Source organism: Helianthus annuus, chromosome 11, assembly GCF_002127325.2.
Source record: "Helianthus annuus cultivar XRQ/B chromosome 11, HanXRQr2.0-SUNRISE, whole genome shotgun sequence".
In the NCBI taxonomy this organism is placed as follows: domain Eukaryota; kingdom Viridiplantae; phylum Streptophyta; class Magnoliopsida; order Asterales; family Asteraceae; genus Helianthus; species Helianthus annuus.
This window is the reverse complement of record NC_035443.2, coordinates 184,350,963-184,371,039: the sequence shown is the minus strand read 5'-3', so window position 1 is coordinate 184,371,039 and position 20,077 is coordinate 184,350,963. Positions and strand designations below refer to the sequence as shown.

The 20,077-nt window shown below is 38.0% G+C and overlaps 1 protein-coding gene across 1 annotated transcript; it reads right to left on the bottom strand.

Moving 5' to 3' along the window:
- Positions 1 to 1,047: 1,047 nt before the first annotated feature.
- Positions 1,048 to 6,392, bottom strand: LOC110891437 (monoacylglycerol lipase). The gene is made up of 7 exons (XM_022139131.2): positions 5,926 to 6,392; positions 3,947 to 3,985; positions 3,152 to 3,222; positions 2,950 to 3,014; positions 2,345 to 2,434; positions 2,172 to 2,264; positions 1,048 to 1,638 (listed from the first exon to the last, which is right to left on the bottom strand). Exons 1-7 carry the CDS (start codon positions 6,339 to 6,341, stop codon positions 1,222 to 1,224), a joined length of 1,191 nt encoding a protein of 396 aa, XP_021994823.1. The 5' UTR covers positions 6,342 to 6,392; the 3' UTR covers positions 1,048 to 1,221.
- Between the last annotated feature and the right edge of the window lie 13,685 nt (positions 6,393 to 20,077).

Sequence of the window (20,077 nt, the reverse complement as noted above, 5' to 3'; positions counted from 1 at the left end):
TCAAGTGTGTAATTATTGAACCACTAGGACCAAGTCTGCAATATTTGCAAACCACAGAGACCAACCAGGCATTTAACTCTTTTGATTGGGTATATATGAAAATTTTCAAATGTGTAAGGATATACGTGAAATTAATTCTTATATAAAGTTGTCCTTTTTATAAACTTATATAAAAATTAGTTTGTTGTTTGGTAGTGTTTGTAAAGACGTTTAACGTAAGCATCAAATCACTGTTTTGAAAACCAAATCAAACTGAACGATCCCATCAGGATACGTGACATACGTCAATGTTGCTTGCGGTTGGATTACGAGCTAATGATCTAAACACATTAACGTGTCAAATATAAGCAGAAGGGGTGTTTATGGTCATATTTAACTGATTTTGACGTAAGTTCTAAGTCGAAACACTAACTACAAATTTTAAGAAAAAAAAAACAAACTATCCAAATTGTTGCCTTGTATTATATATTCCTTACTATATATAGAAGACTGATTCATTATTACAACATATGTACTCCAAAAGCATAAAACAACAAAGGTTTAGACAATGGGTTCAATTTAAAAGACCAGTTCAGTTCCAAATCGTAAAGCATCATCCGAACCATTAAACCATCAAAGTTAAACCTTAGACCGAACTACTAAACAACCAAACTGTTACATACCAAACAAGCGAACTCGACCTAAAAGACTAGTCTATTGGGTGAGAGAGCCCATTTGGTATATAAACCACACATTGGTTGCCCATACAACCGATGTGGGACAAGTCCCATACCTTGGAATGGTAGTAGTCCATAACAGATAACACAAATCGGCCGATATCCTTTAGAACGTTTACCAGTTTACAAACACCCCTACAAATGGATGAAAACCAAATCAAAACCGTGAATGCTGCCTCTTCTCTTTGCCGATAGACCAGTTTTTGAGATGAAACTGGTCAGCTGAACCGGCTAAAACCCGGAGTTAACCGACTTGTCGATCGGTCATTTTCTAAAAACAGCGAATAAAGAGACGGGAGTTGTAATAATCACATACTACGTTACCGAACTATTTAAAAAAATGGATGAAGGACCATCAGGGCTCAATTAAACATACACTTGTTATCAAACACCAAATCCGTAAAATCCAAATTCATAGAAAAAGAAGACATACATACATACATATATAGATACATACATTCTTTTTAACAAACCATTTAAATGAATACCTAATATTTTTCGCTTCTTAAGAATGATGAAAGCTTAGCTTCCTCACCATCCAATCAATAATATCCTGTGCAATTTCTTCACGCTCGGGTTCAAAGAGAAGATCATGCAAGAACCCGTCATACAACTTCAAGTGCTTGTACTTTGAAGCCGCCTCGTGGTACAAATCTTGAGAACCAAGTGGATTCGTTACCTTATCGGCACTTCCATGAAGGACCAAAAAGGGTACCGTCACAGACCTAAAGTTACGGGTCAAGTAAGACGAGATCCTAAGAATTTCATGGCCCGTTCGGATTCTCATTGGCCCGGTGTACACTAACGGGTCGCTGTATTTGGCAACAAGTGCCGCAGGGTCTCTAGATACTGGTATACCCCTTTTGTTGGCACCTTTGAATTGGTATTTTGGGGCTAGAAGTGAAAATAATGGAGCTACAGCCTGTGAAAACACCTATTATTTTACTACTATTGTTCATTAACATTTAACTCGAGTAAAATGCCATTTTCGTCCCTGGGGTTTGACTAGTTTTGCGACTTTCCTCCAAAGGTTTGTTTTTCCGCATTTGGATCCAAAAGGTTTGAAATCTAGTCATTTTCATCTGGCTCGTTAACTCCATCCATTTATCTCTGTTAAGTCAAGGATATTTCCGTCTTTTTTTGTTAACTTAAAGGGCAATTCGGTCTTTTTCAAGGGTATTCGGTCTTTTTACATAAAGTGAAAAAGACCGAATTGCCCTTTAAGTTAACAATCAAGACGGAAATACCCATGACTTAACGGAGACAAAATGAATGGAGTTAACGAGCTGGATGAAAATGGCAAGATTTCAAACCTTTTGGATTCAGATGCGGAGAAACAAACCTTTGGACGAAAGTCGCAAAACTGGCAAAACCTTAGGGACGAAAATGTCATTTTACTCCATTTCACCTCTCAAAAGTGCATTTTTTTATTATCGTGAGATGAAAGATACTTACGCCAACTATGGGATGTGAAGGACTAACACGCAGCGCAGGTGAAGTGAGTATAATTCCCTCCAGTAGTTCTTCAATGTAAGGATACGTAGAAGCCTAATTGGTCAAATGACAGTCAAAACTGATGTTAACAAATAAACATAATTAAGTTCCATACAGAGCGGTGAAAATTTTACCTTTAAAACCACAGCTCCACCTGTTGAGTGCCCATAAAGAAAGCATGGTGTTCCTGGGTGGTCTAGCTTAATCTTCTCTAGGAAAGATCCCTAACAAATAGGAAGATAAATGAATAAATCAAAGCATGTGTATATGCATATTGCATACATATATGTATATATTTATGTTTATGTAGGGAAAGTTAAAATGAGAACTGCCCCGAGTTGCGAGAACCGCGAGAACTTTTTGAATTTTTTCTTTTTTTTAAATCGCCAATTTTTTTTAAAAATATACAACTTTTAAAAAATAAAAAGATATCGTATGCAAAAATTTACATCAATGTAACGACAATTTACATAATTGTAACCCACCAAAAAGGGTGACGTCATATGTTTTTGTAAATATTTTTTACAGCAGTGCAAGCGATAAAAAACCCTAGAATTTTTTTTACATATGTCTTAGTTAGATGTTCATCGACGTTTGTGCAAAATTTGGTTGAAAAACTCGCACGGGAAGTCGGATTTCTATCGGAGTTCTCAAGTTCTCGCAACTGGGAGGAGTTCTCGCATGAACCAGATCATGTATATGTATATACATATAATAACATAGTAAAGAGTAGACTCACAGTATCTGCTACAACAAGATCTAGTGAAGGCACGTATCCATGCAATCCATCACTCCCTCCATGACCTAGAATATGGGAAATTTATGATATAAACCTAATAAAAGTAAATAAATAATGTAACCTGGTGTTATGGCAAGTAGCGAAAGATGATTGATACGGTCAATGGTCATCTAGTAACAAAAATATATCACAACATACCTACCTATCCAGTCCATTGCATATACCCCAAAGTTACATGAATTGAGTTGCCTTGCAAAATCAGCATATCTCCCACTGTAAATATGCATCACATTACGAATTAAACATACCATGATATTTTATTATATAGAGTAAAATGCCATTTTCGTCCCTGAGGTTTGTCCACTTTTGCGACATTCATTCAAAGGTTTGTTTTTGCGCATCTGGATCCAAAAGGTTTGAAATTTTGTCATTTCAGTCCAAATCGTTAACTCCATCCATTTTTATCCGTTAAATGAGGAGCATTTCCGTCTTTCTAGACATTTTTTCCAAAAATAAACACTGTAAGAAATAAAGATCCACCTCTGTTGACTTTCTCCCCACCCAAACCCTTTAATCATCACAAAAAAACGTCTACAAAGACGAAAAATACCCCTGACTTAACGTTAAAAAAATGGAGTTAACGAGTTGGATGAAAATGGCAAGATTTAAATATTTTTGGATCCAGATGTGGAAAAACAAACTTTTGGACGAAAATCGCAAAAGTGGTCAAACCTCAGGGACGAAAATGACATTTTACTCTATTATATCATCATACTTAGTAAATCCCACCAAAAGCAAAGCTAAGGTAGGGTCTGAGGAGGGTAAGATGTAGACAGCCTTACCTCTACCCCGTAGGAATAGAGAGGCTGCTTCCAGTGAGGCCCCCGGTTCAAATTTTACTCTATTATATAATATTACATAATAGCTCAGCGTTGACATAATTTAATGAAGTTAGAAAAATGATAAGAGAAGGGGGTGGGAGTGGCGGTTCACTTACCTATGCTCGTTCAGTCCGTGTATGATGATCAAGATACCCCTGGGAAAAAATATAAACTAATTAGGGATCAGAAACTTTTGAAAATGTGATGTGTTTGCATAGCATGTCAAGAAGAGAAATTAATATATTTTTGTATTTAGCTCGGGTTGTTTTTCTTACAAGTCTAATTTAACTCTTTGACTTTCGTGTTCTAGATTCCACTAATTTGCTATTCTAGATATTTGGTATTATAGAGACTATGGTTTGAAGACAGTTAATGATAATCTAGAAGACAAGAAAGTAGGTTCAAACAAGCCATTTAAAGAGGTGAGCAAGATAACTTTTTAAAACAATAAAACATCTCAAAATCGAGCAACTAAGTTATCAAATAGTTAAGTGGCATATGAATTAGAAATCCAATAGTTACGTGGCGATAGCAAACCCAGATTCGAAGCACAAAACTGAGATTACAAATTACTGGATTATCTAAGCTTTTGTGAGCAACTTTGTAATACATAGTGATTTGAAGAACTGCGGCAATTAGCCCCGTAAAGACTAATTAATAAACACAATTTAACAATTTTCGATTGAACCATACATGTCTAAATAAAGTCCAGTCATATCTCAAAATCGAATGACTAACTTAAGTCAATTGATTAACATCCAGAAAGCTTCATAGCATCATCTATGATCTCCAACAGCTTCACATGCTGAATTTAAACATTTCAAGTTTATCTAACCGATAGATACAGAAGTCCCTGCCATCACTTGTTAAAATCATCCGATTCCACACACAACATCAACAACACACATCTCATCAACAATTGCATAACCTAAAACTTCCAAAACAAAATTCACACACACACACATCACTGAAATGAAATTTACAACAATTCCATGATAATTAGGCAATATAACGAAATTCAAAAGAGTACAATTCACTTAATCTCACCGGACACCAGAATCGACGACCCGCAAAACAAGTCGTTACATCCGGTACCGGAAAACAAATAGCTATTGTGAGTGCATTATTTCTATTGCCTCCGTCAATCATATCTATAATTGTCAATGTATCGAGTCGTAGTTGATTGTATAGGATTGTATGATAGACAAGACGAGTTTGTAACGTTAGTACCCATTCGTACGAATGTGCAGTTCGTACGAAAGGGACTGCCTAGTCGTCCCGAGGTGCCACTCGTACGAGAGCCCCAGTCGTCCAGATGGTTCATGCGACTGGCATGTCTATAAATAGGGGATCAGGTCTTGTCATTTAAAAACACTTTTGGACTTGAGAGAGGAAACTCTGTCCATTTGGTTTCGTGGTTTTGTAACTTCAAATAATCAATAGAAACCAGTTTAATTAGCTTGTTCTTGTGCATGTCATCTTCATACTCGGATTCCGCACGAGATATGGAGACATTGTAACCAGTTGCAGCTTTCGGAGACCCGAAACGGTCCTCACAGCTATTTAACTCATATCTCACAATCCAATGACTAACTTAAGTCAACTGATTAACATCCAGAAAGCCTAACAGCATCATCTATGATCTCCAATAGCTTTGCATGCTAAATTTAAACATTTCTAGTTTATCTAACCTATAGATAGAGAAATGCTTACCATCGCTTGTTAAACTCGTCCAACTTAATCGATTGTACACACATCACTAATATATATATCTAATAACAATCGCATAACCTAAAACTTCCACACAAAATTCGCAATAACTGTATAATTTACCTAATCTCATCATTCCAGGCAGGTTTTGTGCATCAGGCTTTTTAGCTTGTACATACATATAGGTTATTTATTAAAATATTAAACCATGTATAGAGCTTATTCATGTCTAAATTTGCTAAAATGACACTAGAAACCTATTTGAAACATATCAATAAACCTATTAACATATATCAACTAATAATCGGCATCCAAAACAAAATTCACAACACATTTCATAATAATCAAACAAAATAATAACAAAATTCACAAAAGTACAACTCACCTGATCTCACCGGACACCGGAATCCACGACCGGCAAAACAAGGCGTTACGTCCGGTACCGTAAAACAAAAACGTGCTGACGTCACCATCCTCAACGGATGACGTCAGCATCGGAACATCCTCCGCGAGAGCTCTTCGCCTGAGTACATCCTCTTCAATTTCTCTCCGTCGGAACAGAAAATTCTGCTTAGATGAAGAAGACGATGACGGAGACGACGGAGGAGAAGGCCGGCGATGGCGCTGTTGACAGTTACGGAGGTGGAGAACGAGCGAGAGGATGATTGATTGGAGGAAGATGAGAGCACGGCGGACGGAGGCGGAGGAGAAGAATGATCGGTGGAGGTTCCGGCAGACCGGAATGATGCGGTTACTGGCGCCGGAGGTCAATTCTTCTACCGGAATTGCTGGTGGTTCCATGGTTGTTTTGCAGACAGATGTGGAGTTTGGGGAGTTAAAAGTTTGTTATAACGCGTATAGGGGTTGAGACTGAAAATAGCTTCAACTTTAAGGTGTATGGTACATAAGGCCCCTAAACTTTGTCAAAATACAAATTTAACACTTATAATAGCATACAGCTACAAACGAACCAAACGTTTAGCGAATAATTCATTTGTGTTAGTTTATTTACTAGGTTTGAACCCCGTGTGGGGATGAGATTTTTTCTATAATGTCCGTATATGTAATGCATTTATTGGTACTCGTATTAATACCGATTTTGAGTTATCGATATATGTAATGATACCAAGTATTATTGTTTTCGGTATTTTGGGTATCACCATTGGTACCTTTTCGGTAAAAAGTGATACTGGTACTGAATTTTATTATAGAATTTCAAGAGTTATTTTTAATGCATATCTTTTTTTAATATATGGAATTTCAAGAGGTTTAGTTGGTGTTATGGTACTCGTATTGATTTTACTCGTGTTGTATTTATACTCGTACCAGTTTTATCTATTTGGTACCCATATGAGTGGTCAAAAAAGTAAAATAAAAACAAAGTGGAACCAAAACGTGTACCGTTCGAGATACCAGTTCTGATACCCATACCCGTACTGGAACTATATCAATATAACCGACAAGGTATTCGGCGGTATTTTCAGTAGGGGTACAGATATTGTACCGATCCTATCACTAATGTACCGATCCTATTACTAAGAGCATCCATAACACAAAACTCCATAAACTTTCACAACCCATTATATATATATATATATATATAATACAAAAATAATATTGTTTTTGTTTGTGGAGCCTAACCATGAACTCCTTGAGAGGTCCAACTAAGCTCGCATCCCCGATAAGGTCAGTGGGGTGAGGTCCTTGGTTTCGGACCACCGTCACAACACCCCATTGTGGGTGCTGTAAAAACTAAGAAGTCATTATTTTACTAGATAGTGGTAAAGTATCGGTACTGTACAATACACATACTGATTATGATTGTAACGGTGCCAATATTTGTTTTCAGCAATTTTGGCATCGGTATTTTTCAACCATATCGGTACCATGCAAGTTTCAATTATAAAACACATTTTTATCCTTTGGTGAAATACAAAAGATTGAGAAACATATAAAACTATTATCATTATGTTGCTAAAATGATGACCGAACATAAAATACCATAAAACATATAGCTTGTTGTGCTTTTTCTATTAGATTTTATTTTTAAGTTATTATGTTAACAATATGAGAGTAACATGTGTTATGGGGAAGGATCAACTAAAAAGTGGATTTTGCCTAAGTAGCCTAAGAAGGATTGTGATGATGACATGTGACACTCCTAATAAGTAGGAACCAAGGGTATTTTGGTCCTTATAAATAGGAGTGAAAATTACATGTGGCACCCCTTTTGTTTTTTAAAAATACAAAAAAAATCAACTACAAAAAAATCTAGCACAAAAAATCTAGTACAAAAAAATATAGCACAAAAAATCTAGTACAAAAAATATAGCACAAAAAATGTAGTACAAAAAATATAGCAAAAAAAATCTAGTACAAAAAATATAACACAAAAAATTTAGCAAAAAAATGTAGTACAAAAAAATCAAGTACAAAAAATTGAGAAAAAAAAAATTAAGACAAAAAAATTCAGCACAAAAAATTTGTTACAAAAATGTAGTACAAAAATATAGTACAAAAATCTAACACAAAAAATGTTATACAACATATAAATACAACACATTTTAGTGAGTTTTTTTAGTCTTCATATTTTATATAGCAATATGGTACTCAAATTAAAGATAAAAAGACGCTCGATTTTATGGTGAAATTTTTATGAAAAAATAATGTCGTATAAAAAAATTATTAACGTTTAAAAAATGGGGGTGGAATATGCATGTGACTTGCATGTGGAGAGAGAACGTCTATAAACAAGATTTTACCAAGATACCCTTCTACTCCTCTTTTCTCCTACACTTTCATCTTAACCATTGATTTGAAAAATGAATGGTTAAGATTACTTCTCATCTTACTTAGGTAAAATCAATTTTTTATTTGATCTTACCCCATGTGTTATTTCAAATATTTATTTATATATCTTGCATATGTCATGTGTCGCTATTATAGATATTAAACACAAACGTTAGAACGACATGATCTCCTTCTCAAACTCGTCTTTCTAATATATGATTCGATGTATGTCTTAATCCATTTCGCTCTCCTTATTTATAAATACAAAATAGAAAAATAATAATATCTCATAAGACAAGAAAATTTAATAACTATTAATCAGTGTGTTAAGGTATGATTTGTGACATATTTTGAAATTCTATCACAGGAATTTGAATTTGGTTACAAGGAGAACTCAATCATTCAAAATTTTTATCCCTTTCATTCTTACAATATCTCTTATTTACATTAGCGAAACATCATATTTCTTCCATCTCTTACTTTATAATCCTTAAACTCACGATATACATCTTTCTCATCCATCCCACCCATGTTAAAGTCAAAAGATAACAAAAGTAACATGATGGTTTTGGGAAGTAGCCTCCGCTCGGTATGAGGTTTTAGTGGTATCACACCACCGTAGGGAGGTGTTCTTGTTACTAGTACCATACTTGGACCATTATGTGTGTCCCAATCTCATTTTGCCATGTTTGGACCATTTCTAGTGTCCTAATCTCATTTTTTCCCCGCTTGGACCATTCCGTGTCCTAATCTCATTTTCTTAAGATTAGCACAAATGTAAAGTTTTTATACATTGAATTTAGAGTTGGCAATAGGTAACTTGAATAAGACTTACTTTTTTAAATTAACTAATTAGAATGTTAGATCCATTATTTTTCTTTCTTTTTACATAAAACATACAAATGTGTTATAGACATTGGATATAAAGTAGTTAAACGAGTCGTATTCATTTTTAGAACTTGTGTTGTTCGCGTCGTTAGAGAGCTATTAAACCTGTTAAGACACGATTTACCAACCCAAATTAAATTTAACAATTTGTATTTGGATAGCTCTCACCTCACTCGCTTGACGTGTACGGAATATATGGAATAATAATAAGATAATACCATATCATAGTTGAGAAAAGAAGGTAGCTAACTAACTTTTCTTTTTCATTTTTAACGGCGGTGGCAAACTAGTGTTGGTCAATTATATAGGTGTACCAAAAAAATACCATGTATATATTTGGTGTTTATTATTTAAAAGAAATAAAATAACAAATCGCAATAGTAGTTATTTTATAACAAAATACGTAAAATCTTATGCTTCTGTTTGTTTTTACTCGCATATCATATTATTTTATCAATATCGGTATAAATGTATATCATACGTGACACTCGGGTTAACTCTTAGCTTTCCTTTTCTGAGGCCTTAAAGACATGGTGCATTTTTCCGAATTTCATTCTTATCAACATGTCTATCAACTAATAAGCAACAATCCTTTTCAATTTATGAGTATGGTTTAGTGATACTATAATTTCGAGTTCTTATATAACAAGTGTCATTATAGTGATACAAAACTAATAATTAGAGCATCTAGTGGATTTGTCCTTGCAAATATCTAGCCCTAGGCACAAAGTTCTCATTTCATGATCAGGTATGAGAAGAAATTGGCCGATACACGACTTAATCTTGCGTATATAATGAATTTTGTAAGCTAACTCCACAAAAGGATTGTTTTATGATGATACACAACGTAAAAGTTTTTTTTTTTTGGGTAAAGAACAACGTAAAAGTTGATTTGCACTTGATTGTCTGAAATAAAATATTGATGGGAATACAATCTGATACCCGATCAAGCAGGGTAGAGTTAGTGTCATACCCCTAAAATACTACATACAGAATTCACCGCGAGGCGTGTGACGTATCAGGATCTTGCCACTAATCATATTGAACTAACAGTAGAATGATAAAGTGTGTTCTTATTCAATATGAAAAGTGCATTCCAAAACGTTTAATTCAAACAACTATTCGTTTAGCGGAAGCATAAATTGTTATTCTAAGTAATTGAAAACCACTTGTTCACAAAGCATAGCGTAACATTAGACGTGTTAATAAACGACACGACCCATGACATCCTCAACTCCCCCGATTGCAAGCTCCGTTTCATGAAGTCACCTAACGAACTGCAAGCATGCAGAAAAAATGTATCAGCATAAAGCTGGCGAGTTCACAGTTTTTTTTGCCGAAAATCATGTAAGTGTTTAGTTTAACATGTTACGAATAATGAACTCTGTACCGATTGACTGTTCGTTTTTGGTGCCCTCATCAATATCTATCATCATTGATCAAATGTTTAAGGTCATTAGTTCACGCCCGTCCTCCCAGGTACGGTGTGAGGTTTGTCAGTCCTAATAGCGCTATCAACTAATACCACGTTGCCTCCCAGGAAACTAGCTCGGTATGTAAGTAGGGACTTTCGTGATAGAGTTCAAGTTTATTAACTAACATCGAAATTAAACCAAAACATAGAAAAGTATTCCTCCCATGAATAGTAGTTTGAAAAGTATTCCTCCCAGGAAAAGTAGCTTGTTTGTTTGTCCCCCCGGGACGCATGCTTGTGAAAGAGTAATGAACTCACCTTAGTTTGCTCGGTATGTTAACTTGCCTTTACGCGTTAAGTGTTAGGTCCGTTACACACGACCTAATGTATGTCAAATATAAGTATGTGTGTATGTAGGGTTATGTAATACCCTAATGTCCAAACAACAACGGTTAATGTGATTCACTAAATATAGCTCATATACTATATATTTATTTATAAAAAAAATAATTTTCGGATATCGGATAATCGGATTATCTGAAATTTTTGAAATCCATATCTGAACCTGAATCCGAAAATTTGGATTATCCAGTTTTCAGATATCCGAAATTTCGGATACGGATTTTCAGATATTTCGGATTCGGTTATGGATCCCGATTTTTTGAACACCCCTAATTTTAACCTCCATCCATCTTCCCTTTCTTTTGGGACACTGTTGTTTTCATGTGTATTCCATGGGCTTGGGCCTGGTTCTTGTTTTGGCAAAGTAGATCTCTTACTATCAACGGACAATGCCACCAACATATTTTTCTGAAAGCTTGAAAACAATGTAACACAAGCATCCTGTTTCTAGTAACAACATTTGACTTTGAATTTTGCAGTTGATACAAATTACGTGTTGTGATAGTAGCTTAATCAACTCTTGGAAATACATCATAAATTCTTACACACATAAACGTAACATAGAAGAGCCCATATACATTTAAGTTATATCACTGGGATGCATATGAACGATTAGAAGACATAATTAGCTTTGTTAAAAAAAAAAAATCACGGAGTCGACTTATGGTTGCAAATAAATATATATCCAAATGTTGGTCTTTGTAACCATCGTTGTCTAATTTTGGAATCATGGGTGTCAACAAAAACATAGAAATTTTAGCATTCCAATCATAATTAAGTAGACAAGTCTTTGTCTACCATCGTACGGTCTTTGTAACCATCTTTGTAACCATCCATGTCTTTGTCTACCATCGTACGTTCGTGCTCTCTACAACCTCTATACTGAAAGTCCAATGCCTTTGCAACAATATATATGCAAATCTTCAAGCGTTTCATCCATGTAAGACTAAGACTATGATTGTTCAAATGTTTATCAAGTGTTCCATTAGACGCATGCTCGTCAACGTAGATATATTTATTCATTTCATTACAGTAGCATATAACCATAGAATTTCACTAACAGTGACCGCCATGGCCCGATATTCAGCTTCCGCCGAAGAGCGGGATACAACTGATTGTTTCTTTGACTTCGGTGAGATGGACGCCCCACCTAGAAGTAAGAGATAACCAGTTCTTGACCATCTTGTATCTGGGCAACCGAGCCAATCTGAGTCGGTATAACCTACGAGGTTGATTCCACCTTCTTTGGAGAGGAGGATTCTGTTGTTAATTTGTGAAAATAGCACTTTTCACAAATATAGGAAAATGATTTTTTTTTCTTATTTTGGACTACAAATAAATATAAGAAAATGAGCGGGTTTTATATATTCATTAGTGGGTTTGTTTTCTATGTTGGAAGAGCTTCGCAACGAACTAAATCACGTCCAAAACGAAGCTAAGATCAATGAGATATCGATGCTCAAAGTTTGGTGTTTGAAACATTGAATGCTGAAAAAAGTGAGAAAGTGGCACTTTGTCCCACATAGGAGGAGAGATGAATCTTAAATGGGTATTTAAGTGGGAACTCTCCATCCTTATTGTTTTATGGAAGCACACACTAAGTGTACTAACGAAGGGTCTGGAGCACCCTAACTCGCACTCGCACACGCGCGCGCGCGTGGCGTGGGTGATGAGGCGCAATGTGTCGCTTTGATGGCGCACTTTACACTTCGCATTGCCGTTTGAGAGCCGCCTTTGTATTTTTGACCACGTGCGCGTGGTGGAGCACAGGGGGGCTGCAAGGACCAGGTGGTGAGAGACGTGGCATGCAGGCGCATGACCCAGGTGGGTCCACACGCAGTGGCAGTCTAGCACGTCCGCGTGCGAGTACACGTGGCAGGTAGGCACGCAGTTGCGCGCATGGAGCATGGGCACTGATCTGACGTGCGCGGCGCACCAAAGTGAGTTAATACGGCGCGACTGTGTGGCGTGCTCGTACAGGCTCACAGGTAACGTGGCGCACACGCGCTAGGAAGTAAGCCAAAATGGCGCACGCGCATATGAGCGTGCAGACCTGCGCGCGCAAGGGCGCGCGCACCAGTGTGTCTTGCGCGCGCGCGCAGGAGCTTCTAGCAATTAATGCCAGTGCTTTTACATTTCAACATCTGAAACTAACGAGTCAATGGTTTTGACTGAGAATTAGATGACGAATTAAAGTGCATTGAAGACGTTTAAGTAGTTTAATTCTCCCATTTAATTCCTTTTTCAGTTTTGTCTTCAGACCTGCAGTATAAATAGGAGATCCCTGCTGCAGAACCACACACCAAAAATTCACAGCAAACAATCTTCTCTCCTTTGAATTAACTCTTCTTCTTCAAGCATTCAAGGTACACCTTTAGGTTGGAGTCAAGACCGGCAGTGCAACTGCTCACGCCGTTGTATCCTGGAAACAAGCGAGTTCTCCTGGGAGACTCGAAAATTTTTTTAAGGGACCCGTGTCTAACACAATCCTCAGCGAAGAACTTCTTTATTTTTTCAGTAATTTTGTTCTTGTTTCTTTTATTTCAGTTTTAATCTGTATTGTTATTACTGCTTTCTCATTTCAAGTTGTATTACAAGTGAATAAAATAATTTTCTTTGTTTTTTGCACGAACGGATTCCTACAGACTCCTTGTCCTGGTGCGCCTTTCAAATACCTTAATGCCCTCATTACCGCCTCCATGTGGTTTGCTTGCGGGTCACTGACAGGCTAAGAACATTGACTAGGTAGGTCATGTCTGGCCTAGTTGCTTGAAGATACAAAAGTCTACCCACAAGTCTGCGATATTGGCTAGCATCAGCTCGAACTTCTTCATCACTTCTTCCAAGATTGACGTTTTGTTCCATGGGGAATGCACTTGGTCGAAAACCCATCATCCCACTGTCTTTGAGAATGTCAAGGACGTATTTTCGTTGATTCAAAACTAGTCCTTTCCGAGTTCGTGTTACTTCTATCCCCAAGAAATACTTTAAAGGCCCGATGTTCTTGATGCTGAATTCCTCATCGAGGAAAGATGTGGTTTCTTTGATTTTTTTGACGTCGTTCCCCGTGAGAATCACGTCATCTACGTATATAAGGGCCACAACGTACGATTCTTTGGTCTTGAAAGTGAATAAGGAGTGATCGTTTCGAGATTGTTGAAAGCCGATATGTTGTAGAGCTGTAGTAAACTTTTGGTACCAATTCCTCGATGCTTGTTTCAAATCATAGAGCGATCTTTTGAGCCAGCACACTTTGTCTTCTCTTCCCTTCTTGAACCCTTGCGGTATTTTCATGTATATTTCCTTGTCCAGCTCTGCGTGTAAAAAGGCATTGTTCACGTTGAGCTGGTTGATCACCCAATCCCTTTTTGTAGCCACCGTGAGTAGAGTTCGAACGGTAACAAGCTTAGAGACTGGTGCGAATGTGTCATGAAAATCGACTCCCTCCATCTGTGTGAGTCCCTTTGCAACCAATCTCGCCTTATAACTTTCTACTTCCCTATTCAGTTTATACTTTAGTTTGTACACCCATTTTGATCCTATGGCATGTTTTCCTTTTGGCAAGTCCTCAAGGGTCCATGTGCCATTTCGTTCAAGTGCTTGAATCTCCTGCTTCATGGCCTCTTTCCAGTTTGAATCCGGCACTACTTCGTTAAACGTCTTCAGCTCATCATTGGAAATGATGGCCGCTAAGAATGCTTTGTGTGTGTGTTAGAGAACTTGTCATAAGATATAAAATTAGTGATTGAGTGTACCATGGAGGAGTTTTGATTTGACACGGGTGGATCTTGATCTATGGATGGTGGGAGACGGAGATGTAATCGTTTAGATGCGCGGGTTATGATGTATTTCTCTTTTCCATCGTTGGCATTAGTGCTGGTCCATGATTTTCTTCTTCATGATTATCAGTTTGGCCTACCTCATCTGCCATGATGTCCTCTATTTCTTCATTATGAAAATGGCCCCCTTCGTGATCTTGCATGGGGATATTCTCCTCATGCAAATGTGCATGGATTTCTCCTTGCTCATTAGTGCATGGTTCATCATGTATCGGATGATACCATGGAGGTAAGACAAGAATTTCTGGCTCCTTTTCTTCAAAGTCATGTGGAAAAATATTTTCCAAGAATTTTACGTCCCTCGAAACTACAAGTTTGTTATTTTTGATGTCTAGGACTTTGTACCCTTTTGTTTCGAATGGGTATCCTAAAAATATGCCCGGTCTCCCTCTTACTTCAAACTTGTCACCCTTTGTTTCTGTGCTCTGATAGAAGTCGAGGCAACCAAAAACCCTCATACGATCATACTTGGGCTTCCGGTTAAATACTATTTCATAATGGGTTTTGTTACCGATGACTTTTGGAGGCAACTTATTTATGATGTAAGCTGCTATGAGGATGCACTCCACCCCGTTTTGTTTTGGGGTGTGCGGACAAGTGGTTTCCAATATTATTCCATTTTTATTTAAAAAAAAAAGTCATCGGATTTGATGTGAACTCCCCCCAATGTTGCAGCGGATTCTTTTTACGTTCCTATTGAATTGAGTCTTGACCATTTTGTGAAAAATAACAAGACAATCACTAGCATCTGACTTGTCTTTTAAAAGATATATCCAAATTGATCGACTAAAATCGTCGACTGTGGTCAAAAAATATTTTGCTTCTGTTAAGGAAGGTGTTCGGTACTTTCCCCATATATCACAATGCAAAAGCTCAAAAAATTCTTTCATTTTAATGGAACTATCAATGAAAGGAAGTCTAACAAATTTTGCTTTCACACACGAATCACAGATGTCATCATTTGTCTTTGAAGAAATAATATTGAAATAAGAGAGTTTACTACGGGAGGCATGTCCCAGACGTTGGTGCAAAAGGTCACGTCCAACCATCATTGCCATCCTCTCGCTTCCCACCATCCGCATCCGATATAGGCCTTTCTCGCACCTACCCATCCCAATTATCTCCTTGAACTCAAGTCCTGCATGAAAAAAAATCCGGGAAAAATGTTATGGCACAGCTGAGGTCTTTGGTCAATCGGCTAACATATAGTAAGTTGCAAGTGAATTCAGGAATATATAAGACGTTGCAAATCTTTGATCCATCTGGTAGGGTGCTTGACCCCCCTCCCTTAACAAGTACTGAAAAGCCATTAGGAATAAGTACAGGGACTTCTGGTTTTTTTTCTAAATCACCATGAAGTGTTAAGGCATTGGTTATGCACTCAGTACAACCCGAGTCCACAATCCAATTGGTACCTTCATCGAATATACCCGGCATGTTTGCTACAGGCTGCGGAACCTCAACATTGCCTATACCTTTCCCGCTGAGCATGTGCATGAACTGTTTGTATTGTTCATTGCTCAAACCAGGAATGGGGCTTGTCTTGTTTTGAATCGGCTCATTTGTTGTCGCACTTGTCTCAACATGACCGGCCTTAGGCTTTCCCTTTCTCCTTTGCCTTTCCCGGGCCACCATTCTAGGTACCCAATCAGCTTGAAACACCTGTCATGGTTATGCCCGTTTTTATCATAAAAATTACAATGTCCCACTTCGTCATCAGCTGCCTTCTTGTTGGTTTTAGATGTAATTCCTTCCAGATCTCTTCTGCAGTTTTAACATATTTCACGCTAACCTTGATTTCCTTTTCCATGGCCGTTATCAGCAAACCCCTTAGCATGGCGTCGCAACGAAGGCACAACATGTAATCGCCGTGTGCTTCTGCTGGTTTCGGTATGGTTCCATTGACAAAACCTATCTTGTTCTTTGCAAACAAGAAGTTTCCATCTCCTGAACCTAATCGATGTAGTTAATATCGTTTAAAGGCTCATTCACGTGCATCTGCCAGGGGTAATCGGACGGGTGTAGATAATAGGCGATGTGTGATCGTTCCCAGCGCTGCTGGTGTTCTTTGAGGTGTCTTCTGTTGGAAATTTTGTATAGGAAAATTACTTTTTCCTATTTTGGACTAGAAATAAATATAATAAAATGAGAGGGTTTTATATATTTATTTTTGGGTTTGTGTTCTACGTTGGAAGGGCTTCGCAACGAACTAAACCACGTCCAAAACGGAGCTAAGATGAATGAGATATCGATGCTCAAAGTTTGGTGTTGGAAACTTGAATGCTGAAATAAGTGGGAAAGTGGCAACTTGTACCACATCGGATGAGAGATGGAACTTAAAGGGGTATTTAAGTAGGATCTCTCCATCCTTATTGTTTCATGGAAGCACTCACTAGTGTACTCGCGAAGGGTGCGGAGCACCCTAACTCGCACTCGCACACGCTCTCGCGCACGCGCGCACGCGTGGCGTGGGTGATGAGGCGCAATGTGGCGCTTTGATGTTGCACTTTTCACTTCGCACGCTTGCATCACCGAGAGCCGCCTTTGTATTTTTGACCGCGCGCGCGTGGTGAAGCACAAGGGTTGCAAGGACCAAGTGGTTGGTGATGTGGGATGCATGCGCATGACCCTGGTGGGTCCGCGCGCAGTGGCGCATGACGTGGTAGTCATGCGCGTACGCGCGCGAGTACATATGGCTTGGAGGCGCGCGGTGGCGCGCATGGTGCATGGGCACTGAGCTGACGTGCGCGGTGCACCTAGGTGAGCCAAAATGTCTGGCAAGGAGCTTACTTTGACCAACGTGCTTTATGTGCGGGATGGATGCTCAACAAGTTTGGATTTCGTCTAGTGTTTGAATCGGACAATTTTGTCTTGTCTAGACGTGGAATGTTTATCGGAAAGGGCTATGCCCTTAATGGAATGTTTAAAATGAATGTTTCGGTTGTAAACGAAAACAAGGAAATTAATGAAATTTCTACTTCTACTTACATGATTGAGTCTTCTAATGTTTGACATGGCAGACTAGGGCATGTAAATTTTAATTCATTACGACGTTTAATTAAATTAAACTTACTACCAACATTCCATATCGAGTCAAATCACAAATGCGAGACATGTGTTGAATCCAAAGTTACGAGATCATCGTTTAAATCGGTTGAACGAATAACCGAACCCCTTGATTTAATTCATATCGATGTGTGTGATTTAAAAGCGGTTCCCACGCGTGGAGGAAATAAGTACTTGATCACGTTTATTGATGATTGTACTAAATATTGCTACGTGTATTTACTTAAGAGTAAAGACGAAGCAATAGAGAAGTTTATCTTGTACAAAAATGAAGTTGAGAATCAACTTAAAAAGAAGATAAAAGCTTTGAGAAGCGATCGAGGAGGTGAATATGTTGCACCTTTTGCCGATTTGTGCGCAAAAAGTGGCATTATACATGAGTGTACACCTCCTTATTCTCCACAATCAAATGGCGTGGCGGAACGAAAGAACCGCACATTGAAAGAAATGATGAACGCCATGTTGATAAGCTCGGGAGTGAACCGAGAAATGTGGGGGGACACCATTCTCTCAGCAAACTATCTTTTGAACAAGATACCCTTGAAAAATAGGGACGAAACTCCATATGAGTTATGGAGAAAAAAGAAGCCATCGTACAAATACTTGAAAGTGTGGGGGTGCCCAGCTAAGGTGATTATACCACCTCCTAAGGCTCTTAGGATAGGACCCAAAACTGTTGATTGCATTTTCATTGGATATGCACATCAAAGTAGTGCACATCGTTTTCTTGTATATGAATCCAAGAATCCCGATGTACACAAACACACTATCATGGAGGCAAATCCTAATATCGTCTCATATTTTGAAAATGTGTTTCCTATGTTAGGTCAAACACAAGGGACTTCATCAACAGTGGCTGATGAAGCGGGTCCAAGTTCGTCTACATGGTTAGATGAACCAGGTCCAAGTTCATCTACATGGGTAGATGAGGCAAGTCCGAGTTCGTCTATGAGGTTAGATGAAACTCATGAATGACCTGAGGTCGAGGAGGGTGAGCTTAGACGAAGTAAACGACAAAGGGTTGAAAAATCTTTTGGTCCAGACTTCATGAGCTATATGGTTGAGGGTGAGCCCAATACCTACCGCGAAGCGTTCACCTCCACGGAAGGACCTCAATGGCAAGAAGCAATTAAGAATGAAATTGATTCTATATTGCAAAATCATACTTGGCAGTTAGTAGATCTTCCACGTGGTTGTAAACCACTTGGATATCGTTGGATATTCAAAAGGAAGATGAAAGCTGACGGAAGTATTGATAAATACAAGGCAAGGTTAGTGATCGAAAGATTTAGACAAAAGGAGGGTCTAGATTACTTTGATACTTACTCGCCTGTAATGCGAATAACCTCTATACGATTGGTTCTTGCAATTGCGGCTCTAAGAAATTTGGAAGTTCACCAAATGGATGTAAAGACCGCATTTCTAAATGGCGATTTAGAAGAAGAAATTACGTGGAACAACCTGAGGGTTTTTCCGCCCCTGGAAACAAGGGTAAAGTATGTAAATTGGTCAAGTCTTTGTATGGCTTGAAGCAAGCTCCAAAACAATGGCACCAAAAGTTTGATCATGTCATGATTGACAATGGTTTCAAGATAAATGAGTGCGACAAGTGTGTTTATTTTAAAGACACACCAAGAGGTTATGTGATTTTATGTCTTTATGTAGATGATATGCTTATCATTGGGAGTGATGATAAGATGATCAACTCAATGAAATACATGTTGAAAGAGAGGTTTGACATGAAAGACATGGGTCTCGCAGATGTGATTCTTGGAGTTAAAATCACTAGAACCCAAAATGGTCTTGTGTTGAGTCAATCTCACTACGTGGAGAAGATCCTTGGGAAATTCAATTCGGATGAAACGAGTGTAGCTCGATCTCCAATTGATAATACCCAACGCCTAAGGAAGAATAGAGGCAAGAGTGTTTCTCAATTAGAGTACTCAAGGATCATTGGTAGTCTCATGTATCTAATGACATGTACTAGACCCGACTTAGCATATGCTGTGAGCAGGCTAAGTAGATACACCAGTAATCCGAGCGAGGATCATTGGAAAGCTATCACGAGGGTGCTTAGATACATAAGATACACGAGAGACTATGGATTATATTATACCCGTGATCCAGCAGTGATCGAA